Source organism: Dermacentor andersoni, chromosome 10 (genome assembly GCF_023375885.2).
Source record: "Dermacentor andersoni chromosome 10, qqDerAnde1_hic_scaffold, whole genome shotgun sequence".
NCBI classification, from domain to species: Eukaryota; Metazoa; Arthropoda; class Arachnida; order Ixodida; family Ixodidae; genus Dermacentor; species Dermacentor andersoni.
The window spans coordinates 127,762,219-127,785,427 of NC_092823.1; the positions used below are offsets into that span (position 1 = coordinate 127,762,219).

Consider the following 23,209-nt stretch of genomic DNA (forward strand, 5'->3'; position numbering starts at 1 on the left):
AACTTCGCTTCGGATTATAACAATATTCAAGTGCAGAAAAATTCCCTTGTTATAACTTTTAAAAACCAGCTTGCACAAAAAAAATGCGGAGAGGTCAAACATCTAAACATTTTAATTAGAGAGAAAGTACAGTCAAACACACTTATAGCATTAGCTGTTTTAACAATACTCGGATGTAACAATGAGCAGCCCTGGAACTCTTAACTTCTGTCTGTTTTCTATCGTAAATAAGCCGCTAATTAGTACAGCATTCCCATGTCGCATTACTGGCTGCAACAATTAAATCTGGCTACTGGGTGTCAACACTAAAAAGAAACGTGAAGTCAAAAGAATAAAATGCAGTTGATTCAACGAGTTGGAATCTATATACAGTTAAGCTTTGTGCGAGTGCACAAAGAGTCAAAGCACGCGTTTGTGTTTACTGAATGTACGCACAAAGTGACACGGAAGGCCTTATTTAGGCATTGTAGAAAGGCCAATGCAATGCCGCCACCACTGCCATGGATGTATGCAGGCAAGCTTTCAGGTTCTTTTTTTCTTTCCCCCACATGGCCAGCAGCATCGTCACTGCCGTGGATGCAAGCACCATTTGGTAGGGGTGGAAGGAACTCAGCGGCACGCGTCCTCCCTCCACTGTGATCAGTTGACGTATTCGGCTAGTGAACAGCCATGTCGCATCACCCACGACAACGAAAACCCGATGAGTTTCACAAAGAAAAGCTTCGCTTTTAAAAAATAGCAGCAGAACTCATCGCACGATGACTCAACGGCAATGCGTTGGCATTGAATCAGTATAGTGACAACATGAATTCCACTGTTGAAATCGAGTTATGTACGAGGTGTGTAGTGCAATTTCACTCGACCGTAAGAGCACCTGGCGCCATCTAGTGCGGCCACGAAGCCTGTGCGTGGCTTGTGAAATGCATGACACAGTGGTGTGCTTGTGAATGTTGAGAAACACGTCATGTGGCAACCGGGCTCCTCTCTTGCACCTTGTGGACACACTGCAACATCTAGTGGCACTGTCTAGAAGACTGCACGTGCCCTCCAAGACGAGAAGCATGGCACACCAGTGCCTGCGAATGCCAAGAATTGTTCCCTCGCCTGCCACACACTCAGGCACATACTCGGTGACCCAACTTGGCAACAGGTTTATTGAAAAGACACACACACCAGGTGCATTCATGGCGCAGCTCACTAAAGTGTTGGCGTGAAAGGTGTTCATTGAAACCGGCACACACCCAGAGCATTTGTGGCGCAGCCTGCTAACGCGTTGAGTTGTTGTCCTTGAGGAACCGTTCTGATGTGGACTCGATTCTGCTCAACATGGGAGAAACTTAAGGGATCTTTTTGTTACTGTAGAGTGACACATTCCCAGTGGCCCATACCTAGTTATCCAAGTTGGTGTCAAAGACGTTCATGAAAAAGCAGCATACACGTACTGGCATGCACCCAGTGATCCAAGCTGCCATCAAGGGGGTTCACTGAAGACCACGAGGAACCATGTGGCCCATACCCAGTGCTCCAAGTCGGCATCAAAGAGCTTCTTCGAACAGCAGTGCCTACCCATTCATCTACCATTCATCTACATCTACCGTGACCTACGTTGGCGTGAAAGGGGTTCATTGAAGAGCAGCCCGTTTGTACACGTTAACACATACTCAGTGATCCAAGTGGGTCAAATGGCTGGTTTCTAACCGTTATATCAGCACAGCAGCCCGATGCACTAGCCCTTCGACCATGGACTACCCAGTGACCCAGGCAGGCAGGAGAACAGTTATATCATCATCATCATCATAAGCCTGGCTACGCCCACTGCAGGGCAAAGGCCTCTCCCATACTTCTCCAACTACTTCGGTGAAGTGCTAATTGTGACGACGTTGTCCCTGCAAACTTCTTAATCTCTTCCGTCCACCTATCTGTCACCCCCTGCTACGAAGGCTTCCATTCTATTGGAATCCAGTCCGTAACCCTTAATGACCACCGGTTATCTTCACTCCTCATTACATGCCCTGACCATGACCATTTCTATTTCTTCATAACAACTAAGATGTCATTAACTCGCGTTTGTTCCCTCACCCAATTAGCTCTCTTCTTATCCCTTAACGTTACACCCATCATTCTTCTTTCCATAGCTCGTTGCGTTGTCCTCAACTTCAGTAGAGCCCCTTTTGTAAGCCTCCAGGTTTCTGCTCCATATGTGAGTACTGGTAAGACACAGCTGTTATACACTTTTCTCTTGAGGGATAATGGCAACCTGCTGTTCATGATCTGAGAATGCCTGCCAAATGCACCCCGGCCCATTCTTAATTCAGTCTCATGATCCGGATCCGCGGTCACTACCTGCCATAAGTAGACGTATTCCCTTACCACTTCCAGTGCCTCGCTACCTATCGTAAACTGCTGTTATCTTCCGAGACTGTTAAACATTACTTTAGTTTCCAGCAGATTAATTTTTAGACCCACCCTTCTGCTTTGCCTCTCCAGGTCAGTGAGCATGCATTGAAATTGGTCCCCCAATTTACTCAGCAAGGCAATATCATCAGCAAATCGCAAGTTACTGAGGTATTATCCATTAACTCTTATTTCCAATTCTTCCCAATCCATGTGTCTGAATAGCTCCTGTAAACATGCTGTGAATAGCATCGGAGAGATCGTACCTCCCTGCCTGACTCCCTTCTTTATTGGAATTTTGTAGCTTTCTTTGTGGAGAACTACAGCGGCTGTGGAGCCGCTATAGATATCTTTCAGTATTTTTACATATGGCTCATCTATACCCCAATTCCGTAATGCTTGCATGACTGCTGAGGTTTCGACTGAATCAAACGCTTTCTCGTAATCAATGAAAGCTATATATAAGGGTTGGTTATATTCCGCACGTTTCTCTATCACCTGAGTGATAGTGGGAATATGGTCTATTGTTGAGTAGCCTTTACGAAATCCTGCCTGGTCCTTTGGTTTTCCAAAGTCCAAGGTGTTCCTGAACAGTTATATAAAAACATACATAGATAAATAGATAAATAGCCCCCATAATGCTCATGAAGTGTTACAAGAACGCTAATGCATAAAAAAAAAATGCGAGCCACCGCATCTGCCTGTGTGCCACACACGTTTGGCTGACCCACCTACCGCACACCCTGCACAGCACGCCTTCCTCGCATTGCCCTATGCATTGCTAGCCTCACGCGCACCTCTCCCTTCCACCTCTCCGATACAAGTCTACTGCGCTGATGTACGAGGGGTAGAAGGGAGACAAGGTTGGCAATGCATAAGGGGATGCGACGAAGGCATGCCGTGTCGGATGCAATCTTGGAAGAGGTGAAGGGCAGGTAGTTGCCTAATTTTCATATTAACAGCCTTGAAATAGCACCTAAGCAGATTTTATGTGCAGCTGTTGGTTAACAAGTTGTTGGATAGTTGCACCTGTTGATTGGCAAAGTTTTCCTGGTGTACTTATTCGCATTTCAAACGTAAAATTTCGCATGGAGTCTACTCCATATCTAAACTATCTGTGTTATGGGCTTGTGATGAGATGCCTCTATACTGTATCTACATAACCTGTTATGGGTTTTTGATGCATAACTTAGTACTCGCCAAGCATTCACACATGGCAGTAGGTAAGGGTATGTGGTTGGAAGTGCTGACATGAAAATGCCACAACCACGACCACACTATGCGGAAGGTGGCAGCAAGACATAAGCTCATACAGCTGCACCCAACACCGTTTTATCTACCCGTCATCCTAGTCCCTGGTTCCCTTAAGTCCCATTCACACCACTGACAACTTGAAATGGTGCCCAGGAGGTGCTAGTAACTGAGTATAATCTAAAACTAGGCTTCTTTAATGCAGTCCAAAATTTCATTGCAGTTGGCTTTTAAATAGGAACCTGTTTTCATATATTTCAGAATATTAGTGCTGTTTCCTACCCGGAATTCTGGGTACCTCTCAATTTGTTTGACGAACATCATTGCAGGGCAGAGGCCCTTCCTTACGCCTGGGGACTCGGGATCTTCAGTCAAGGTGGCTGCCAACTCACTTGTTTCTTCTTCCTGTGTATGAACAGAGTTGACATGCATTGTCACTATGTCAGGAAATGAGGCCAATCCCCACAAAAGTTATGGTACAGTAAGCCCTTGCTACAACAAAATCATTTGAGCCAAAATACTGCTAAATTGTTAAAATACTGCAAAATACTGCTAAAGTTGCACAGGGTCACGATTGTAGTGAATGCATTTTAGATCCATTTATTCGAAGTGCAGTAGTGTAAGACCACTCTATACGAACTGCAAAGTGGAAAATCCGTACGGGAGGACACGACATAGCAAGCATAGTGACCCCGTGTGTTTCTTTGTATCAAACAGCAGAGGGAAACAGTGCTGTGAAGAGCACTCATACACCTGGCAACAATTCCCTGTGTCTAACTTCGTTGCAAGCTGATAGCCAACAGGCGTGACAGCTGCTTAGAGATGTCGGCAGAATTTCTGCTATGTTATCTCCACAAGCAAGCAGATGTGTGTTTTGGGATACGGTTTATACTATAGGACAGCACCTCATATTACAAGCTCTCATCCTACTATGGCTCATTTAGAGCCTCTCTACTTTAAACAAAATGTCACCCAGACACTTTCTGAAGGCTTCATCACAACGACGGTTTACTGAGAGTTTTTTGTTTTGCTTTTATGGTTCATTGCACTGGCCTTGCAGTGCTAACATAAACACAACCACATTGAACAAGGCACCTAACAGAACCATGGAAAGATCAAGAAACAAAGAATTAGGCTAATTAAGGCTTGTGCAAGGCTCTCAGTGCCTTGATCAGGTCTTCGTAGGCTCGCAGGACAGTAATATGCCTTTTCACACTGTGGTCAATGGTGGCCAACTCTTTGAGTTATGGCAACAACTGTTGCTGCTCTGATAATAAGCCCCCTTGTCAGAATGTGGGTTTCAAGTTGAGGCTTCATTTGTCTGGGCAGCATATAACTTTTTTATTGTTATTTATAGAATTCCTGCGTCATTACTGCAGGGGGAGGGGGTGCATATACAAAGTCAACATAGATTAGATGCACAGATCGACAATCAAAATACAGAACACAATTTCTAATTGTGTAATCAATACAGGATCAATACAAAATACAAATGCAATATTAAATGGTACAACCTATACAAAGTAAAAGAACATATGAAATAGACCCTTATAAGTTACAATAATGAAAAGAAAACACTGTTTTCGGCTATATTTGCTACTGTTTTAGGGAGTTTATTTCATTCTACATGTATTACTTCAAGCCTCTATCTTCCTATGAATCTCTGCTGTGTTTACATAGTGGGTGCTGGGTGTTCTGGCAAAGTGCAACAAAGCCAATTCCTGCCTAAGTAACACATCAGCAAGCTTTAAACTCAAATGCTTTTTAATGAGGATATGCAATAGATCCATTTTACAAATACTATATTCCAAAACTGAAAAGAAAACTAACATAAAAAGTGTAAATTATTATTTTAATTAGAATAATTGTGGTTCCTTGCACAACATGCCCTTCTCGTTGCTGTCATAGCCTTCTCATTGCCGTCACTGTACCTTGAAGAGACCAAGTAATCAAAATATACCATATTTACTCGCATAATGATCGCACTCGCGTAATGATCGCACCCCTGAATTTTCCTATCAAAATTAGTTCTTTTTTCTTTCCCTCGTAATGATCCCACCCCGAACTTGCCGCAGCGATACGTCATTTGCCAAGTCTAGCTGATGATGATCGTCCTTACCATCTGTCGAATGCTGCGCAAACGACTCTTCAAAGCTTGCCGAGCGGACTGCATGCCCCAAACAGATTCTTAAGCAGATGCCCATTTCATTCCCTTCATCACTTTCTGCACTTCAAGAATAAAAAAAAAGATCTACAACCAAACTTGCCTTGGCTTTATTATTTGTTGGCTCTATAATGGTTGCCAATTGAACAATCTTATTCATTACTGATACCGAAGAAGCTTTTTCAATGCACGTAATGTACTCACGAGAAAAAAAAAATCACGTTTGGCTTGCTCCGTCACTCGCCATTATTGTTTTTATGCCCCTCCCTGTTACAGTGGCAGCCGCCTGTTGGTTGATGTGTTGTCATCCCTCAGCAAATGTCTTCCGATACGTCTCCACAGTCACCGCATTTTCGTCATTTTTCAAGGCGGCCGTGTGCATTGTGATTGTTTGTCTGTATTGGTGCCGTTTCACCATGGAACGGTACGCGAGTTTTACGGCAGCATTCAAGCTTAAGGCTGTTGACAACGCGCTGGAGCACGGCAACAGTGCTGCCGGCAGGCATTTCGGTGTCGATGAAATCCAAATACGGTACTGGAAAAAACAGCGTGAGCAGCTGATGGCTACTGACAGGATGCGCAGAGCTTTCTGCGAGCCCAAAACGGCCAAGTTTCCTCACGTTGAAGAGGCGGTCCTTGAATATGTGAAGGACCTCAGCAAAGATGGTTGTGCAATATCATTGGAAATGATACAGATACAGGTGTGTGCATTGACCAGGAAGCTGGGAATCGTCGCGAAGGACTTCCGCACTAGCTCCGGTTGGACGACTCACTTCATGCGACGAAATGGACTATCACTGAGGTGGCGGATGTTGCTGTGCCAGCAGCTCCCATCCACGTCATCTTGTCGCAAATAGGGAACGCCAACCAAACTCCGTTGACTTTCGACATGCCCCGAAACACAACAGTCAACGAGATGGGTGCTCAGATTGTTCTCGTGAAGACATCTGGTGCTGAGAAGCTGCGATGCACCGTAATGCTTGCAGTGATAGCAGACGGGTGGAGGCTTCCACCATACGTCATACTGAAACAGAAGACTATTCCGAAGGGAAACTTCCCCCTGGCATCCACATCCTGACTCAAGTAAAAGGGTGGATGACAGCAGAGCTCATGGTCGATTAGATTAAGAATGTTTGGGGACGAAGACCAGGAGCGCTTATGCTTCCCTCGCTTCTTGTGTTGGACAGTTTCCAAGGCCATGTTGTGGATAGCATTTGAGCTGAGCTTAAGGAGCTATGCACGGACATTGCAGTCATCCCTGGGGTTCTGACACCGCTGCTACAGCCTCTTGATGTGCCACTGAACAAACCGTTCAAGCACAATGTTTGAAGACTGTACGCAGAGTGGATGGCGGCAGGCGAACAAGATTTGATGCTGAGCGGCAAAATCAGAAGACTGTCCATGTAGGTGCTTTGCTCCTGGATCGTCGAAGCCTGCAGTGGTATCGACGATGAGGTAGTGGAGAAGAGTTTTAAGAAGACCGGCATATTCAACGCATTGGATGGGACAGAAGACGACTTTCTGTGGGACTGCGAAGATGCAACGACACTGCCGGTTCTGACATTGAAGCTTACAGCAATGACTGCGAAGATTCAGACTTGGAATAAGGTAAGGCGCCCTTTATTCAATTTGAAAAATAAAATAAGAGGGCAATGTGCAATTCATGTACTGCCTACGTAACGTGTGCGTTTATTACAAAGGTAAGCCTTACTTAACTTTTATGTTTGTTTATGTTTACGATAGCCATCATAAAAATTCTGACTCGAAACTTGCCCTTTCGCGTCTTCGGTCCTCAAATATTGTTTCGCGGAAAATTTAACCAGCATAATGATCGCACCCCTGAATTTGCGCCAATTTTTTTGACAGAAAAGTGGGATCATTATGCGAGTAAATACAGTAAGTCCTTTGAATCAGTTTATAAGAAGGTCTTGAATTTCTGCATTGTTAAAAAGATTTGTAGGCTTTTTGTGCGGTTCTCTATGTCAGAAAACAAGAGACGTGAGCAACATGACAGCCAATAAACTCTGTTGCGCCATCTGTCATAGAAAAACAAAACATACCCCAAAAGTTAAACTAACTTCGAAGTAGATGGCGCAACCAGTCTACAGATTTTTCAAGCTCTTGAATTATCTCGGGCAAGGCACTTCAAGGGTTAATGAGGCCGTATTAAGTATTGTGCACACCATAAAATGCTGCTTCTATTAGCATGCTATTGTGCATTTTCCAGAACACTCCTCAATAAGAAAGAAAGGTATAGATGTGCATGAAGTTCTGTGCTGAATGGTTCTAAGAGTGTGCTTCAATGACCCTTGAGCTAAGCACACCCAGAAAACCCTGGAGGAAGATATTTGTTGACTCATTATCACAGGTAATCAGTAACTTAGCAATGTTCCATACTGCGCTGAGGGACTGCCTTTCTCAGATGTGAAAATTTCCAACTTCGGGTCATTTTTCACTACGTCTAAGAAAACTCATAGCAACTCCAAGAACAAATCTAGTAACAATGTTTAGCATTTTATTTATTTATGGGGAAAGGGAGCATCACTCCTTGCACAGTTGCCCTTTTTCGGGTCACACTCTGACCACACCAGCTCTTCGCCTTCTGCTGTTGGCATGAACACTGTGTGCACCAACACTAGCGTTCTTGCCAAGAAGCTGTGTGCATACCGCATCGTGGTGCACACAGTGGTCTGATCAGAATGAACAGTAAACTTAAAATCCCAAATGCATCTGGTTTCCCTTTATTCTCCCCTTGTGCGCTGTTGAGGTATGATGCCTGCCACACCAGCTACGGTACAGTTAATTAGAAAGGGGCAGGGCAGCGTAAAGTCCCTTCAACTCTATGCCAGTGTGTCTACCACCACTGCCCTATCTGCATGAACATCCATTTGGTGTAATCAAATTCCAGTGTACATTCAAGGACAATGGACCTTTCTCCAGTAAGCGACCCCTCCAGCAGCACCACTTCAGCTCAATTTGACGGGCAAGACGCATGCGCTCCCGCCACTTGTCGGCTCCACGCAGTGGTAGCGTTTGACCAAGTCTCTTGCGACGTCCCTGCGTTTTTATTATTATTTTTTGTCAGTTGTTTTGTGGAAGTAGATTCTTATCCTACCTATTTTATAGCATGTGTATTTGCTCATGTGTAGCAATAACACCTTTTCCATTTACTGATGTCAAGGCAACATGCTGAATGTGACGGGCAGGAAAGCATTCAGCAGATATTTTAAATATACACCAGCATTTGTTCTTGGAAAAGCTTCGCCAGTACCTTGATCCAACTACTGAAGTATGTGTGACTGTCAAATGCATCACCGGCTGGAACTTTCTTCAGGATAAACTTGTGTGTTGATTGGAGTGGCTCGACACGAACGAGGCAGTCAACACAGGCATGCACATGCTTGCCCTCAATGAAGAGCAGGCACAGCAAACAGCTCATTATGATGAACAACCTGCAAAAGTTCTGCACTGCAAGGGAAGTGTTGTTTCTCTCCCGGGATGCCACGTATGGAATGGTACGTTGGGGAAGGCGAGTAAAGCTTCATTCACATGTAAAAAGAAAAAGGGGGGGGGGGGGGGGGGGGGCTTTGAGCTCTGTATAATTCACCGTTGCAAGGGTGTCGCTTTGGTCTCGTGCAATGTATTCCAATGGACTATGTGGCGACATTCCTGTTTTTTTGTTTGGCCCCACATAATCATACAGCTGTTTTTGCAATGCATGCAGTAACACATTCGTCAGCCAATAGTAACAACCCTGCTATATACAGTAAAAGCTCGTTAATTCGAACCGCAAGGGGAAGCCGCTTCAGTTCGAATTAACAAAAGTTCGAACTAATGAAAGTGAAGGAGAACAACAGAACACTGCGATTTGGAAGCAGTAGAGCAAGTGACAGCGTGTGCTGCGGGCACACGCCATCTTCAAGTTGCAGCTCTGGCTCCGACTGTGCCACACCCCCGATGGCCACCGAAACGAACGTTAGCCGAGGCTTAACACCATCATAAAGAATCGCAACGGCCGGTACATCCTGAACTGAAAACAGACGTGCACAACCGATGAAGGCTGCCGAGACAAAGACGCTGAACATGTGAAGGTGGCGAAGGCTCCGATTCGTCAGGTCTTGATTGCAAGCGCAGCTGCGACGCACCTGATTCGTTGTGTTTTGGTGCTTGCCGCACCATCTGCCGCGCAACATTAGCAGCTACACAAGATTTGCAAAGCCTCCGAGATTCGCGGCGGGCAAGAAGTCTAGGAGGTCACGTAGAACGGAGAGGAGGCAGCCGCCACTGCCTTCTGGCCGATTCCGTGCCAGTTAGATTTTTCCCGATTTTGCCTTCTGTCGCCGTTCTCTCCATTCTGGAGGCGATGCAGCCTTGTGTGTAGGCAGTAGGCACGTTTCTCTGGCTGTGTGTCAGGCGCCAAGCCGCTGGCACAGTGGCGCATAGTTCGAATTATCCGTGGCGGAACCTTCTCGCGTTCGAATTAACGGGCTTTTTTATACATAGACTTCTGTGGAGCTTGGCCGTACCAAATCGTACAGTTCGAATTATCCATAAGTTCGAATTATTGAAGTTCAAATTGACGAGCTTTTACTGTACATACCACAAAAATAAAACTGCGCAAAGACTGTGGAATCAGTCGTAGGGTGGCAAGTGTGCCTCGAATGTTTAGAGTGCCAGTGCTGTGCTGTTACCAGAACACAGGCATATACTCAGCAAGGATCGCATGATGGTTCACTGGTAACACGGCACAATTTTCTGGAACTTGACAGTGCACACCCCACTGCAACAACACCCAACATTCCATGCCAGCCTGTGCAATTGACATCACAGCAAGTGTCCGTCATGAGGCCCGTCGCAAACGCTGGGCTGATCGCTCGAGCATTAGTTCGAGGTGTTGTTTCCATCAAAAAGACTGCTTGTAGTCTTCCCCAAGAAATGGCCAAGTGTTTCATTAACCAATATTATCGCTCGGAACACATGGGAAATTACTGCACAGTTCCTGAGAAAATTGCCGTGGATTATGCACTCATTTCACATATGTGCCCTGCGATAATTAATGGCAGCCCAGCTTGGCTGCAGCTGGGACCGAGGGTAGGCGCATGCATACAGCTGAATTTGAAAAAGGTCTATCGAAACAAGAACCATGAGAGCTAAGCAGAATGCATTTTTTCATTTATGCTTTTGTCAATACATGTAATATCAGCATGATATAAGCTCACAAGCATGGTGCGAGGCCTATACCAAGCTCGCCAACTGGACAAGCAGTAGTGCGAGAGCATGTTCTCAAGTGATCGCTTGTGAAAGGTGTTCAACTTTAAAGCTCGTGTTTCATTCGTCCATGGCTATGGGCACCCTGCAATGCAGTTTGCCTGTACATGTCGCGCCACCTGGCAGCGGCGGTGAGCACCCGCGGGTAGGCCCTCACCGTCATTTCACCATTGTCCGTGGTGCGCTCAGGCCCGCCTGCAAGCCTGCTTTTCCAATTTTTCAATGAATTCCCCGCGGCCTCTTGGCAGCTTCTTCGTGAGAAGTGTGAACAAAAAGAACAAGCGCAGATACTGCTGCGTTAAGAAATGTCACAACCGCGAAGGGGATGTCGGCATCAAATTGTACCGCTTCCCTTTAAAACCGGGGGAAGCAACCCGGCGGCTGAAGTGGATTGTCGCGGTTCGTGTCGGTCTTGCGAATTTCTGTTAAACGAACTAAGACGGAAGTGCAAAAACAAGAAAAAGAAATGAAAATGAGCCAGCAGCGGCATCTGTAAAAATACACAATAAAGCGTCAACTGCATAAAAATGCGTGAACTGATTCCGGCTGTTGTAAATCAGTTTTGATAGTTGTTTAGCTCGTCTTGCTTCAAAACAAACTTGCAGTAGTTGTTAGGTGTCAAATCTAGCTTCGTAGCGCTTGTATGCGCTGTGCTTCTTCCTGCGCCAAGATCAAGACGCGAATGCTGGAACCGAGCTCATTCGTGCCGATGTTTTCTCGCGCTTAGAACAACAGAACTAAGGTTGGAGTACACTGCAGAACACGTCGAGTATTCGAAAATTAGCATTTCCCTCGCGCACACAAGCGCATGTTTGTTCAGTCTTCACGTTGTTTAGTCTCAGCTGATTGCTCTCTATGATGCTTCAGCGGTAATGCCCTCTCACAGTCGAGCCCGAACGACAATACCAGAATATAATCGAGGCACTTCGTCAACGGAGAACAAAGCACTTACCTGCCAATTCGCCAAAACCTATACAATGTGAGGGGCAAGGCACGCTCCAAGTAAGGAAGCGACAAATGACAGTTCAAAGACGTCCACGGCCGTATTTGCTCACTTTCGTGGCATAAAATAATGATTTGTTAACGCACTTCGAGATCGACGTCGTAAGCATACTTACTTTGTTATGACAAATACTTCGCGACCTGCGGTGGTTGCTTAGTGGCTGCGGTGTTGGGCTGCTGAGCCCGAGGTCGCGGGAATAAATCCTGGCTACGGCAGCGGAATTTCGATGGGGTCGAAATACCAAAACACCCGTGTAATTAGATTTAGGTCCACTTTAAAGAACCCCAAGCGGTCCAAATTATTCCGGAGTCTCCCACCACGGCGTGCCTCTTAATCTGATCGTGGTTTTGGCACCTAAAACACCACAATTTAATTTAAGCACCTCACTGTGATGTCCGTGCTGTTTAATTCTTTGACACGGTATACGTGGTTGTAGTAAAAGATTTTACGTCCTTTCTCAAGCGTCCGTGGTCCAAAATGGGCCTCGACGTTTTCGATTGCATTAAAACTGCAATTTAGAACGTCCGAAAGGTTTCAAACGAGCGCCGCAAAAGCATGCCTCCGCAACAGCAGCCGCCTCGGTGTTTCGCGCAACTGACACGGTGGCGCTGACGGCTGAGCCGATCGCCGCGCCGCCTGACCATTGCAGGGAGCCTATACCACTGACATAACATTGGCAAAATAGCTGACATGTTTCAACAACTTAGTGGCAATGTTTTGTGCTGCTATGGATGCATCTTAAACATATTAGTAGTTTGCCAATGCAATATGGCTGCAATATATTGCAAATGCTCGCAACTTCTTTGGCTTACCTCGCTGCACTTTTGAAAAATGCAGCCTCTCTTCTGACTCTCCACAACCTTGAACGGCACATCTTCCTTTATGGAGACACCACCACGCTGAGTGCACAGCAGGAGCCTCCCTGTATTGACAGACAACCTGGCTAAATTTCATTCAATGTTTTCAATTTATGCATCAGCAAATGCATACCTACAAACTCTAAATTTTGTAAAATTTTACGGACATTACACCAAAGGGGAGAACAGAACAGATCTCTTTTTTAAGAGCACACTCTGAACATACAACTTTTCAAAGACACACACATGCTTTAATAACGACTAATTACATTTAAACACAGCACACAAGCAGCAACAAATTTGGCCGAGGCAAATACTAGCAAGCAACACATTATTTATTTAGTAGAGTGACTTTTTCAGTGACTTTGACATTGCCAGTTCTGCCTGCTTTGAAGACTTGTCCAAATGAACTTGCTCAAGGAAAGTACTGCTCTTGCATGCCTTCACCATCGCAAGACACCCAATATTAAGGGTACAGCTAGCAAAACATTTTTGTGAACAGTATCGACGTTTGCACAGCGCAAAAGAAGGACTGAAGGAAGAACATAACACAGGCGCCTGTGTTGTGTTCTTCCTTAAGTCCTCGTCTTTTGCGCTGTGCAAACATGTCAATATTGAATCACCAACTCGCCCAAGCTTCCACCTTATGAAGTTTATGAACAGAACTTAGTTTTCGTAAAATGTGACCCAACATTTGCAAAATCGCAAATCTAACTCAAAGGTGTAAACTTTAAGAAAAATTTCGAAAGGTTTGCAGGCATACAAATGTACCCGAGAACTGTTCAGTGCTACAAGGACGAAGATACATGACGCAACAACATGAAACGCTAACTTCCAGCCCTTAATTTCGAAGATATCTACTGTTGGTTGGCTTGTTATTTGCCAAAAGGAGTGCTGTTGCACCCCTATACTGAATCAAAGCATTGTCATATCAGCAATTTTAGAGACCAACAAACATAATATGTGATTGGCATGGTAAACATGCGTACGAAGCTTGGCAAAGGAGTGCGAGCACTGTTTTCCTCTTATCTGATAAGCGCAACCGCACTTCCTTGAATAACATGCATGTGCGCCACCTACGAAATGACGTCATGATGTTTCATTATACGCGCGTGTGTTCAGTGCAAAAACTCGCAGGATTCCTCGAAATAAACACTGGGGAAACAGCACTGCCAAGCTTCCCGAGAAATACCACGCAACTAGTCGAAACCTCTTGGTCGCAAAACATTCTTACCGACAGTGATGCACTAAAACGCACGCGCTGAGTTTTATCAGACTCACATGCACACGATCGCAGATCCGCGAGCGCGCGTTTGCAACAGACGCGGGAGCACACGCACAGACCCAATAACAATACACGATACATCACAAACCTTTTACGCTGAGCGAGGGCCTCGTTCTCAAGGTTTTGAATGAGATGCCGAAGGCGGCTAGAGCGGACACGAATTCGTCGTACTTCTCTTGCGATTCTACGTAGCCAGTCCAAGCGTTTCCCCACTTTTGCGGGCGTTTGAGGTGCTTAAAAACGATGTAAGCTTCGGATCCCTTCGACATGGCAACTTCCGCGCCAGGTCCAGTCCAGGTGACACACAACGATGAACGTGAAGATCAACACAAGGCGGTGGTTCTCCAGCGCAGTGGCTTCCAGACCGCGGCCATAGTCTGCTCGCTGCCATACGCATGCGCCGGCACAGCATATAAAACAACGCCTCATATGAGAAAGACGTTCAACAAGAGCGGACACTCCCAATTGACTGTAGCGCACCAAACGGATGGGTTTAATAACTTCTTCCGGTTTCGCGTTTGGACGCGCGCGTTTTGAACGCCAGCTAGCACACGCTACACCGGCTGGGCTACTCGGCGCCCCCACCCCCCTCTTCTTTTTTTTTTTTTTGCTTCTGCTGCTAGATCGCGTGCGGTCCTAGTGCGGAGTCGTTCATTCAATGAAAATGATTGCAAACGATCTTTACAAGCCTCCATCGAATCTGTTCCACGTGCAATTTCATAAAGTAGACGCAAAACGCCTTGTAAATGAGCTAATGTTTATTTCGGCCTATAAAAATGCTCGTTCCGGGCTTTTTGTGCGTTCATCCAACGTTTTGGCACAAGGTAAGCAGTAGTAGTTCCCGTACGAAGCTCCACCGGACGGCATCAGCTGAAAAAAGTTAATTACAAGCATGTGTCATTTTGGTATTTAGCCCTTATATGAATACTGCATGTAGAAGGGAAATGTGCGAAAGTGGTGAATGGGTGGCATTAGAAACAAAAGCAATTCGCTTTTACATACATGGCGTCGAAAATACCCGACTCATTCCAAGCAGTAGTTTACATTATGAAGAAAACATCTGATTTCCAAGCACTCCCCCATTCCCAGGCATTACTTCCTACACTTTAAGGGCACCAATTTACAGACGACTGCGCGTTTCCAAAACAACTCAGCCTCAGCCGACGCGATAGTACGCTACATACACAGAGGTGGCCAGAACACAGGCACTCTGCCAGACCATGCTAGACGCTCGCAGAATGCCTTCTACTCGCACTCTAAAGAAATGTATGGGTGCAAGGCCTGCTTTCAGTCGTTCAGAAGACCGAATTTTCGAGTTCTTGTTTTTTTTTGATGTCCTCGGCGTTATCTTTTGCGCGTTCTGCCGGTGCAAGCAATGCACTCAAGTGTTAGCACTCTTGGCAATCGCTCGTCGCGTCTTCGACAAGCGTGAGTACCGAAAGAAGGTATATGTTGCGTGGTCATAGAAAGCGTCACAAACTTGTCTCACTAAGATTCAGTACATGCCAAACTAATTGTCACCCCAGCCGGTTTGCTTTTTTTGCTAACTGCTTCACAAAGGCGCGGCAAGCGTGCCCCAAAAGTATCCCGAAAAGTTACGAAATTAATTACGATAATTTTGGGGATCAGAGAACTTGTCGAAGTAAGATTCAAGAAACGCGAAACTAACTGCATCACACAGCCGAGCTGCTTTTCGCTAACTGCGTCACAGCGCTGGGCGTGGCCACTGTACGTAAGAAGTACCCCAAAAAGTAACGAAATTAGTTACAATAATGTTGTAGGTCAGAGAAAGCGCCAAAACTTGTCCCAGTAAGATTCAGTAAACGCGAAAATGCGTCACACGGCCGAGGTGCTTTTCGCTAACTGGGTCGCAAAGCTGGGTGCGGCGAGCGCGCCCAAAAACTACCGAAATAAGTTATATTAATGTTGGGGCTTATAGAAAGCGTCGCAAACATATCTCAGTACGAGTCATTAACTCGAAATAACCACGCCAGGACGGCCGAGCAGTCATTCCCTAACTGCGTCACAAGCCTCGGTTCCGTGTCGTAAAAGCCAAAATTTCTTGAAATGCGTCGCAGACTGTCAAACAAAATTTCTCACCTTGTCGTAGTCCAATAATGCAGTGGTGCCGTGTCGAAGTGCAGAAGGAACGCAAGAAAACGCTGGGAGTCCAACAAACTCGCTACATCCAAAAGAGCCAGATCGCCGAACAGGCGAACAGGCCTCCCTGGCCGTTAGCTTGTTGCTAGATGACGCAGGAAAAATAAGTCCCAAAGTAGAAGTTAATTTATATGTGAACGTTTTAGTTTTAGCCGGAAAGAATAAAAGAAACTAAAGCTTTGTAAGTTCATATAAATACCTTTTTTTCCCGATACTTGGAGAAAAGAAATGAGCGCTACAAAGACGTGGACTAAAAGAACATGTACGGCGGAAAGGCGCCAACTTCCAACTAGACGTTTATCCGATGCTCGCGTCAACTAACGGATGGGATTAACTCTAGCCGTGAGGTGTCTCCTGTTGCCAGTTTTTGCCGAGTGTCTTTCTTGGGCACAGGCCGAAGGACGACGTATTGCATTGCCTCCTTTAATAGATGCCTGCGGAGTGGCTCGAGCTCCCAGGACAACGGGTTTGCCATAAGTTGTGAACAAGCATCGCGACGTGGCGTTCGTGATCGACACTATCATCAGGGGTTGAAATAAGGGGTACAATCGGGACTCGATGGCAACCAAAGGTCAGTGGGGCGCCTCGCATTGGGCGCTCGCGGGAAGACGACGAATGAAGGTGTGCAGGGTGATATGGGCTGGAGAAGTCTTGAAGTGAGGGAAGCTCACAGTAAAATAGATTAAGAAGACTGACTGAGGGATATGGAAGAAAGTAAATGGACTGGGAGAGAGTTCAGGTAATCGTACAGGAATAACATTGATTCACAGTGGAGTAAAAGAACTAGGAAGCTTAACACCTAGTGTGCGGCCCGTTTGGTGAGCAACACGGCAACAAAGAAGGTCAAGCGGAAAGTCAGAGAGGCTGAGACAATCTTATGAGTGGCGGCAATGGAAAAGAAACCTACCACGAGAAACTACTTAAAAGGAAAAAACGAAATCAGGAAAGAAACAATTTATGATAGCTCAGATGGGAACTTATTGCTTTTCGAAGCGAGATCAGGAGGATTTAGAACACGCACTTTAAAGCAAGGCATAAGAAGGAAGAGGAAGCATGTGCTTGCTACGGTAAAGTCCATTGAAGAATGATATTTTATCCTATCCTATTCTGCGGTATAGCCAGGGAAACGATGGAGCATGTTTTTAGATTGTGAAGATATCTGCTCAGCGGTCGATTTAGGGACCACTGGCCTCGTTGAAGCCCTTGGGTTCAGCGAGAGCAGGGGGAAAGTAAACATGTCCGCAGTAGAATCAAGTAGTAAGTAGTAGAATTAGTAAGCGGCGATTTGACTGGTGGAAGTAGGGAAACGACAAACAACGGATGCATGCAACGACAGAGTTCACAATAGGGGTTCAGAAAGCTTGGTTATGTGAACTCATCCTAGGTTTTTTTCAGAACATAGGTAGGACACGAGGCAATATAATAACAAGAGCTTGGTGGGGAAACCCACCAAGCTCTTCCAAGTTCCAAAGGGGACGCTCATAGCATCCATCCATTCATCTATCCAGTAGAGAGGAGGAAAGAGAAAGGCTTTGGCAGCTGGTTTTCCGTTCATGCGGCAGGCATCTAGTACTCCAGACCTGCACGGCTTCTATGGGAGCCGCTTGCGGTTTTTAGAAACTAGAAACAACCGTAACGTTCGAGGACAGAACGACAAGAATACGTATTGACCAGTAATACCTGAACTTGTTTGTTAACCTTCTCGTTTGTGGCTTCAGATTTTGTCGGGATGTTATTTGTTACGCTTGGACACTATCGTGACCGCGGGAAAACCGGTAGTTTTCGGGTGGTCAAGGAAATTTTTTTTTTTTCCTATCAGAAAAATTAAATTATGAGGTTTTACGTGCCAAAACCATCATCTGATTATGAGGAACGCCGTAGTGGAGGACTCCAGAAATTTTGACCACCTGGGGTTCTTGAACGCGCACCTAAATCTAAGTACACGGGTGTTTTCGCATTTCGCCCCCATCGCAATGGGGCCGCCATGGCCGGGATTCGATCCCGCGACCTCGTGCTCAGCAGTCGAACACCATAGTCACTGAGGAACCAAAGCGGGTACGGCCATGCATGGAACATCCTTTCAACCCGGTACACCAGTACCGTAGTTAGTGACACTGCGCTTAGTGTTGGCGATTAATTCTCTCTGCTATCTGCTAGCCTCCTGGTTATCTCATGTTGTAAAGCAACCGCCCTGGAAAGACGTCGATACTGTGTCTGATTACAGGACTAGAACAAAGTTTTTGACAGCAACACTTTCTGAGGTACCCGTATGTCTTTTATTAGTTATTATTGACTGCGACAGCATAGGAAGTTTGGCTTCTTGTGAGCCCGGCTTATCCCAACATCGTGGCTAAACTCACAGCACATATGAGAGGCGGGAACAATATAAATAGAAAGCAAGAGAAATCGTCAAAAGCTTTCACAATAGCTTGATGATGATGATGATGATGATGACATGTGGTTTTTTATGGCGCAAGGGCCAGTTATGGCCACAGAGCGTCATGACAAATGGTAATTTAAAGGATTTATTCTGAATGGCGCGGACAGTGAATTTATTATGGTAGGTGTGACATGGCTGTATAAGGGCCTAAAAACTTTCGCTCTAAATGACGTAAATATATAGCTAGTAAAACAATGACACTGATTAGTTACGGACGTGGACGATAGCAGTTGCGATTTGATAAAAAAACATACGAAAACGAGACAACAGTTACAGTAAATCATCAAGACGGCCCTCGAATACAAGGGCTGGTAACCACGTGTTAAAATTTCCTGGCCAAATTATTTTCAGAATGTCGGTTTAAGCTAAGAAATCTAAGACTATTTGCAGTTTGAAAAGCGGTTCATCACTAAGAAAAAATCCAGGGTGAAGTGGTATATTTTCCCGATATGCACAAGGGAAATACTTCTTCCTCGCTGCTTCTATTGCAGGGCACTGGATGAGAACATGGAGCACTGTCAAGCTATCGCCGCACCTACCACAAGCGGGAGAATCCCCGCCAGTCAAGAGGTAGGAGTGAGTACTGAAAGTGTGTCCTATTCTTAATCGGCAAAGAAGCACTTCCTTGTACCGTGCTGTTTTCTCACTTATCCAATTCCGTAGTGTTGGTTTTATGATGTGTAACTTATTCAATGTTTGTGTATCCCACTCTGCTTGCCAATGTTTCCTCAATTTACGGCGCAGAAAGGGCTTTAGGTCTGTGGCAGGAATGGGGATATTTCCATCTGTGTCACTAAAACTCACTGACGTAGCGTTTTCGTCAGCAGCTACGTTGCCTTTTATACCTTTATGGCCAGGTACCCAGCATAGGATAATCGTTTGGTTGCACATATATGCGGAGCCCAACAAGCTATACACCTCATTCAAAACAGGATTCTTATGCTTTCGTAAGCTTATTAGGGCTCTCACGACACTTAATGAGTCTGTAAAGACAACAGCCTTAGCGACATTTCTGCGCCTTATGTTTTTATTACCCGAAAGTACAGCGTATGCTTCCGCCGTAAAGATACTGGTGTGTGGGTTTAGTGGCCCAGATGTTGAAAATGAGGGTCCGAGAGCTGCGTAAGCAGCACCAGCAGGAGACTTCGAAGCATCTGTGTAATATTCGTCACAGGAATACTTCTCTTTAAGTTCACGAAAATGTGATTGTATGTGAGCCTCAGGTGCTTGTTTCGATATTTCGAAGAAAGAGGTGTCACATTTGATAGTCTGCCACTCCCAAGGCGTTGGAAGCCGTGTAGGAGCCATTAGGACATTGTGTAAAAGAGGGACCCCTGTATTTTCTGAGTGCTTCCAACCGGAGGGACAGAGTAGGCCTAGTGGCCGGGCGGTTACGAAACAGCCTAGCAGTGGACAAGTCGCATATAGTAAAATGACAAGGATGTTTAACATCTGAGCTAACTTTCAGGGCGTAGGAGAAAGTTAAATATGTCCTTTGGTAGTGCAATGACCATTCGTTTGATTCGACGTAGAGGCTTTGCACAGGGCTAGTCCTAAAGGCGCCTGTAGCAAGGCGGATACCTAAGTGGTGAATAGGATCTAGCATTTTCAAAGCGCTAGGTGCCGCAGAATTATAGACTATTGCTCCGTAGTCAAGCCGTGTTAATATTAGACTTTTGTAAAGTTTTAAAAGGGACCGTCTGTCGCTTCCCCAAGATGTACGTGACAACAGCATCAGCAGATTCATAGTCTTGAGGCACTTTGGTTTCATATACTTCAAGTGGGGTACAAAAGTCAGCTTACTGTCTAAAAGGATTCCTAAAAATTTGTGTTCATGGCTCACGGATAGCCGTTCTCCATTTAGATCTATTGCGGGGTCGGCAAGTATGCCTCTCTTGTTAGAAAACAGGACGCGTGTGCTTTTTTGTGGGTTTAGCTTGAAACCGTTTTTGTCCGCCCACATACATAATTTATTTATGCAAAGCAGTACTTGCCGCTCGCAGATACTTAGGTTACATGATTTGAAACCTATCTGGATGTCATCCACATATACAGAATGAAACATAGTATGTGGTATGGCAGTCTGGATAGAGTTCATTTTGACAATAAAAAGAGTGCAGCTCAGCACACCACCTTGTGGAACACCAGCCTCTCGCGTAAATGGACGAGACAGAGCGTTACCAACTCCAACACGGAACGTGCGATTGGAGAGGTAACTCTGAATCACGTTCAGCAAGTTGCCTCGAACTCCCATTTAAGACAGGTCACGGAGGATTCCAAAGCGCCAGGTTGTGTCGTATGCCTTCTCCATATCTAAAAATACTGAAAGGAAAAGCTGTTTGTGGACAAAGGCATCACGGATATTTGTCTCGATGCGGACAAGGTGATCTGTTGTGGATCTACCCTCCCTAAAACCGCACTGAAAGGGATCGAGTATCTTGCTGCTTTCAAGATAATGGATGAGGCGACGGTTAATCGTTTTCTCAAATAATTTGCATAGACAACTTGTCAGAGCTATAGGGCTATAACTGTTGGGTGAGGAAGGGTCCTTTCCCTCTTTAAGAATAGGGATTACGATTGCTTCTTTCCAGATAGAAGGAAAGTAGCCGGCAGATATAACATGGAATTGAAGAGCGACAGTAGTGTTTTTTGAGTTTCAGGGTGTAAGTGTCTGATCATCTCATACATAATTCTGTCACTTCCTGGAGCGGACTTGTTGCAACAGTTCAGTGAGGCCTGGAACTCAGCCATTCCAAGTGGACTATTGTATGCTTCATTGGACGTGCTTTTCCGACTCAAATGCAGCTGTTCTGCTAGTTGCTGATATTTTAGGAATGTATCTGTATAATGAGATGTACTGAAAATGTGCTCGAAATGTGCTCCTAGACAACCAGCTTGGTCCTCAAGAGTGTCTGCTTGTGTGTTTACTAATGGTAGAAGATGAGTTTCGCGGCCTTTTAATTTGTTTACCCTGTTCCAGACATTTCTTTTGTCTGTATAAGAATTAATGTCGGAAATATATTTTTGCCAGCTATCCTTTTTGGCACGGCGGCGCGTTCTTCTGCCTTCTGATTTTATTTTCTTAAAACTGATAAGGTTTTTGATAGTCGGAGAGTCCCGCAGCTGATTCCAAGCCTTATTCTGTTTCTTTCGTGCTTCCTTACATTCATCGTTCCACCAGGGAACACGTCGTTTATTAGGTGATGCATTTGTTTGCGGGATACATATTGACGCTACGTCGAGAATAAATGTGGTTAAACATGCACTGCATCGTCAATACTAAGCGTACGAATATCGTACCAGGTCATATATGTCAGCTCTCCGTATCGCTGCCAGTTCGCTGAGTCAACTTTCCACTGGGGTACATGTGGAGAACATTCGTCCCGTTTCCTTAATTTTAAAACAATCGGGAAATGATCACTCCCGTATGGATCTTTATGTACTTTCCACTCCAAGTACGGCACGACTGTACTTGAAACAATGGATAAATCTATAGATGAAAATGTCCTGTGCGCAACGCTGTAAAAAGTTGGCTCCTTCTTAGTTAGCAAGCATGCGCCCGTACTGAAGAGGAAGTTTTCAATCAGACGCCCTCTGGCATCACAGCTAGAGTCGCCCCACAAGGTATGATGGGCATTTAAGTCTCCAACGACAATGTAGGGCTCCGGAAGCTGCGCAATAAAGCTTTCAAATTCAGTTTTGGAGAGTTGACAGTTGGGAGGAATGTATAAGGATGCAATTGTCAGCAGCTTACTAAAAGGCACTGCTCTGACTGCAACTGCCTCTAGGGGCGTTTTGAGCTGTAACTGCCGGCAAGCAACACTCTTATCTACTATTACTGCCACACCGCCCGACGAGGCAAGGGCCTCGTTGCGGCCTTTTCGGAAAATGGCATACAGTCGAAGGAAGTTTGTGAAGGTCTAAGATGTGTTTCTTGGACACGCAGCACCTTTGGGGTGTACCTATGTAAAAGTTCCTTAATGTCGTCTAGGTTGTGGAGTAAACCCCTCACATTCCACTGTAATATCTGTGTGTCCATATTATGTATGTTTTGTGCTGTGTGTCTAAGAGATATAGATTAGATTAGCTCACGAGGCCTTTCCAGGCCCCGTGATACGGAATTTTTCTTTCTTCCCGGTGCGCTCGAGAGAGCTGCGCCGTTGCTTGGGCGTCTGAGACGCCGGAGTTGTATTTATTGTGTCCATCACCTCTTATCACCTATATATATATATATATATATATATATATATATATATATATACGCTCTTCTCTTCTGAGCTCTCTCATCACCTCTCGTGACCGGCTGCCACAATTTACACAAACTTCACTTTTTTTCTGCTTTGACACTACTAATGCTGACGCATTTAACAAAAACAAGGACACGAAA

At 45.3% G+C, this 23,209-nt stretch overlaps 1 protein-coding gene across 3 annotated transcripts in view; it reads right to left on the bottom strand.

Annotated features, from left to right (window-relative positions):
* LOC126545000 (uncharacterized) overlaps positions 1-16,456 on the bottom strand; it is a 29,660-nt gene extending 13,204 nt beyond the window's left edge. Inside the window, exons 1-4 of one of the 3 annotated variants that reach the window (XM_055078077.2) lie at positions 16,323-16,439; positions 14,311-15,092; positions 12,893-13,002; positions 3,928-4,050 (exon numbers count right to left, since the gene is read on the bottom strand). In XM_055078077.2, the coding sequence (XP_054934052.1) occupies positions 3,928-4,050; positions 12,893-13,002; positions 14,311-14,491 (414 nt within the window). In that variant the 5' untranslated portion in view covers positions 14,492-15,092; positions 16,323-16,439. Of the gene's footprint in view, positions 1-3,927; positions 4,051-12,892; positions 13,003-14,310; positions 15,345-16,322 lie in introns of those variants that run through there. The other 2 variants (XM_050192598.3, XM_050192594.3) reach the window with 2 other exon arrangements.
* Between the last annotated feature and the right edge of the window lie 6,753 nt (positions 16,457-23,209).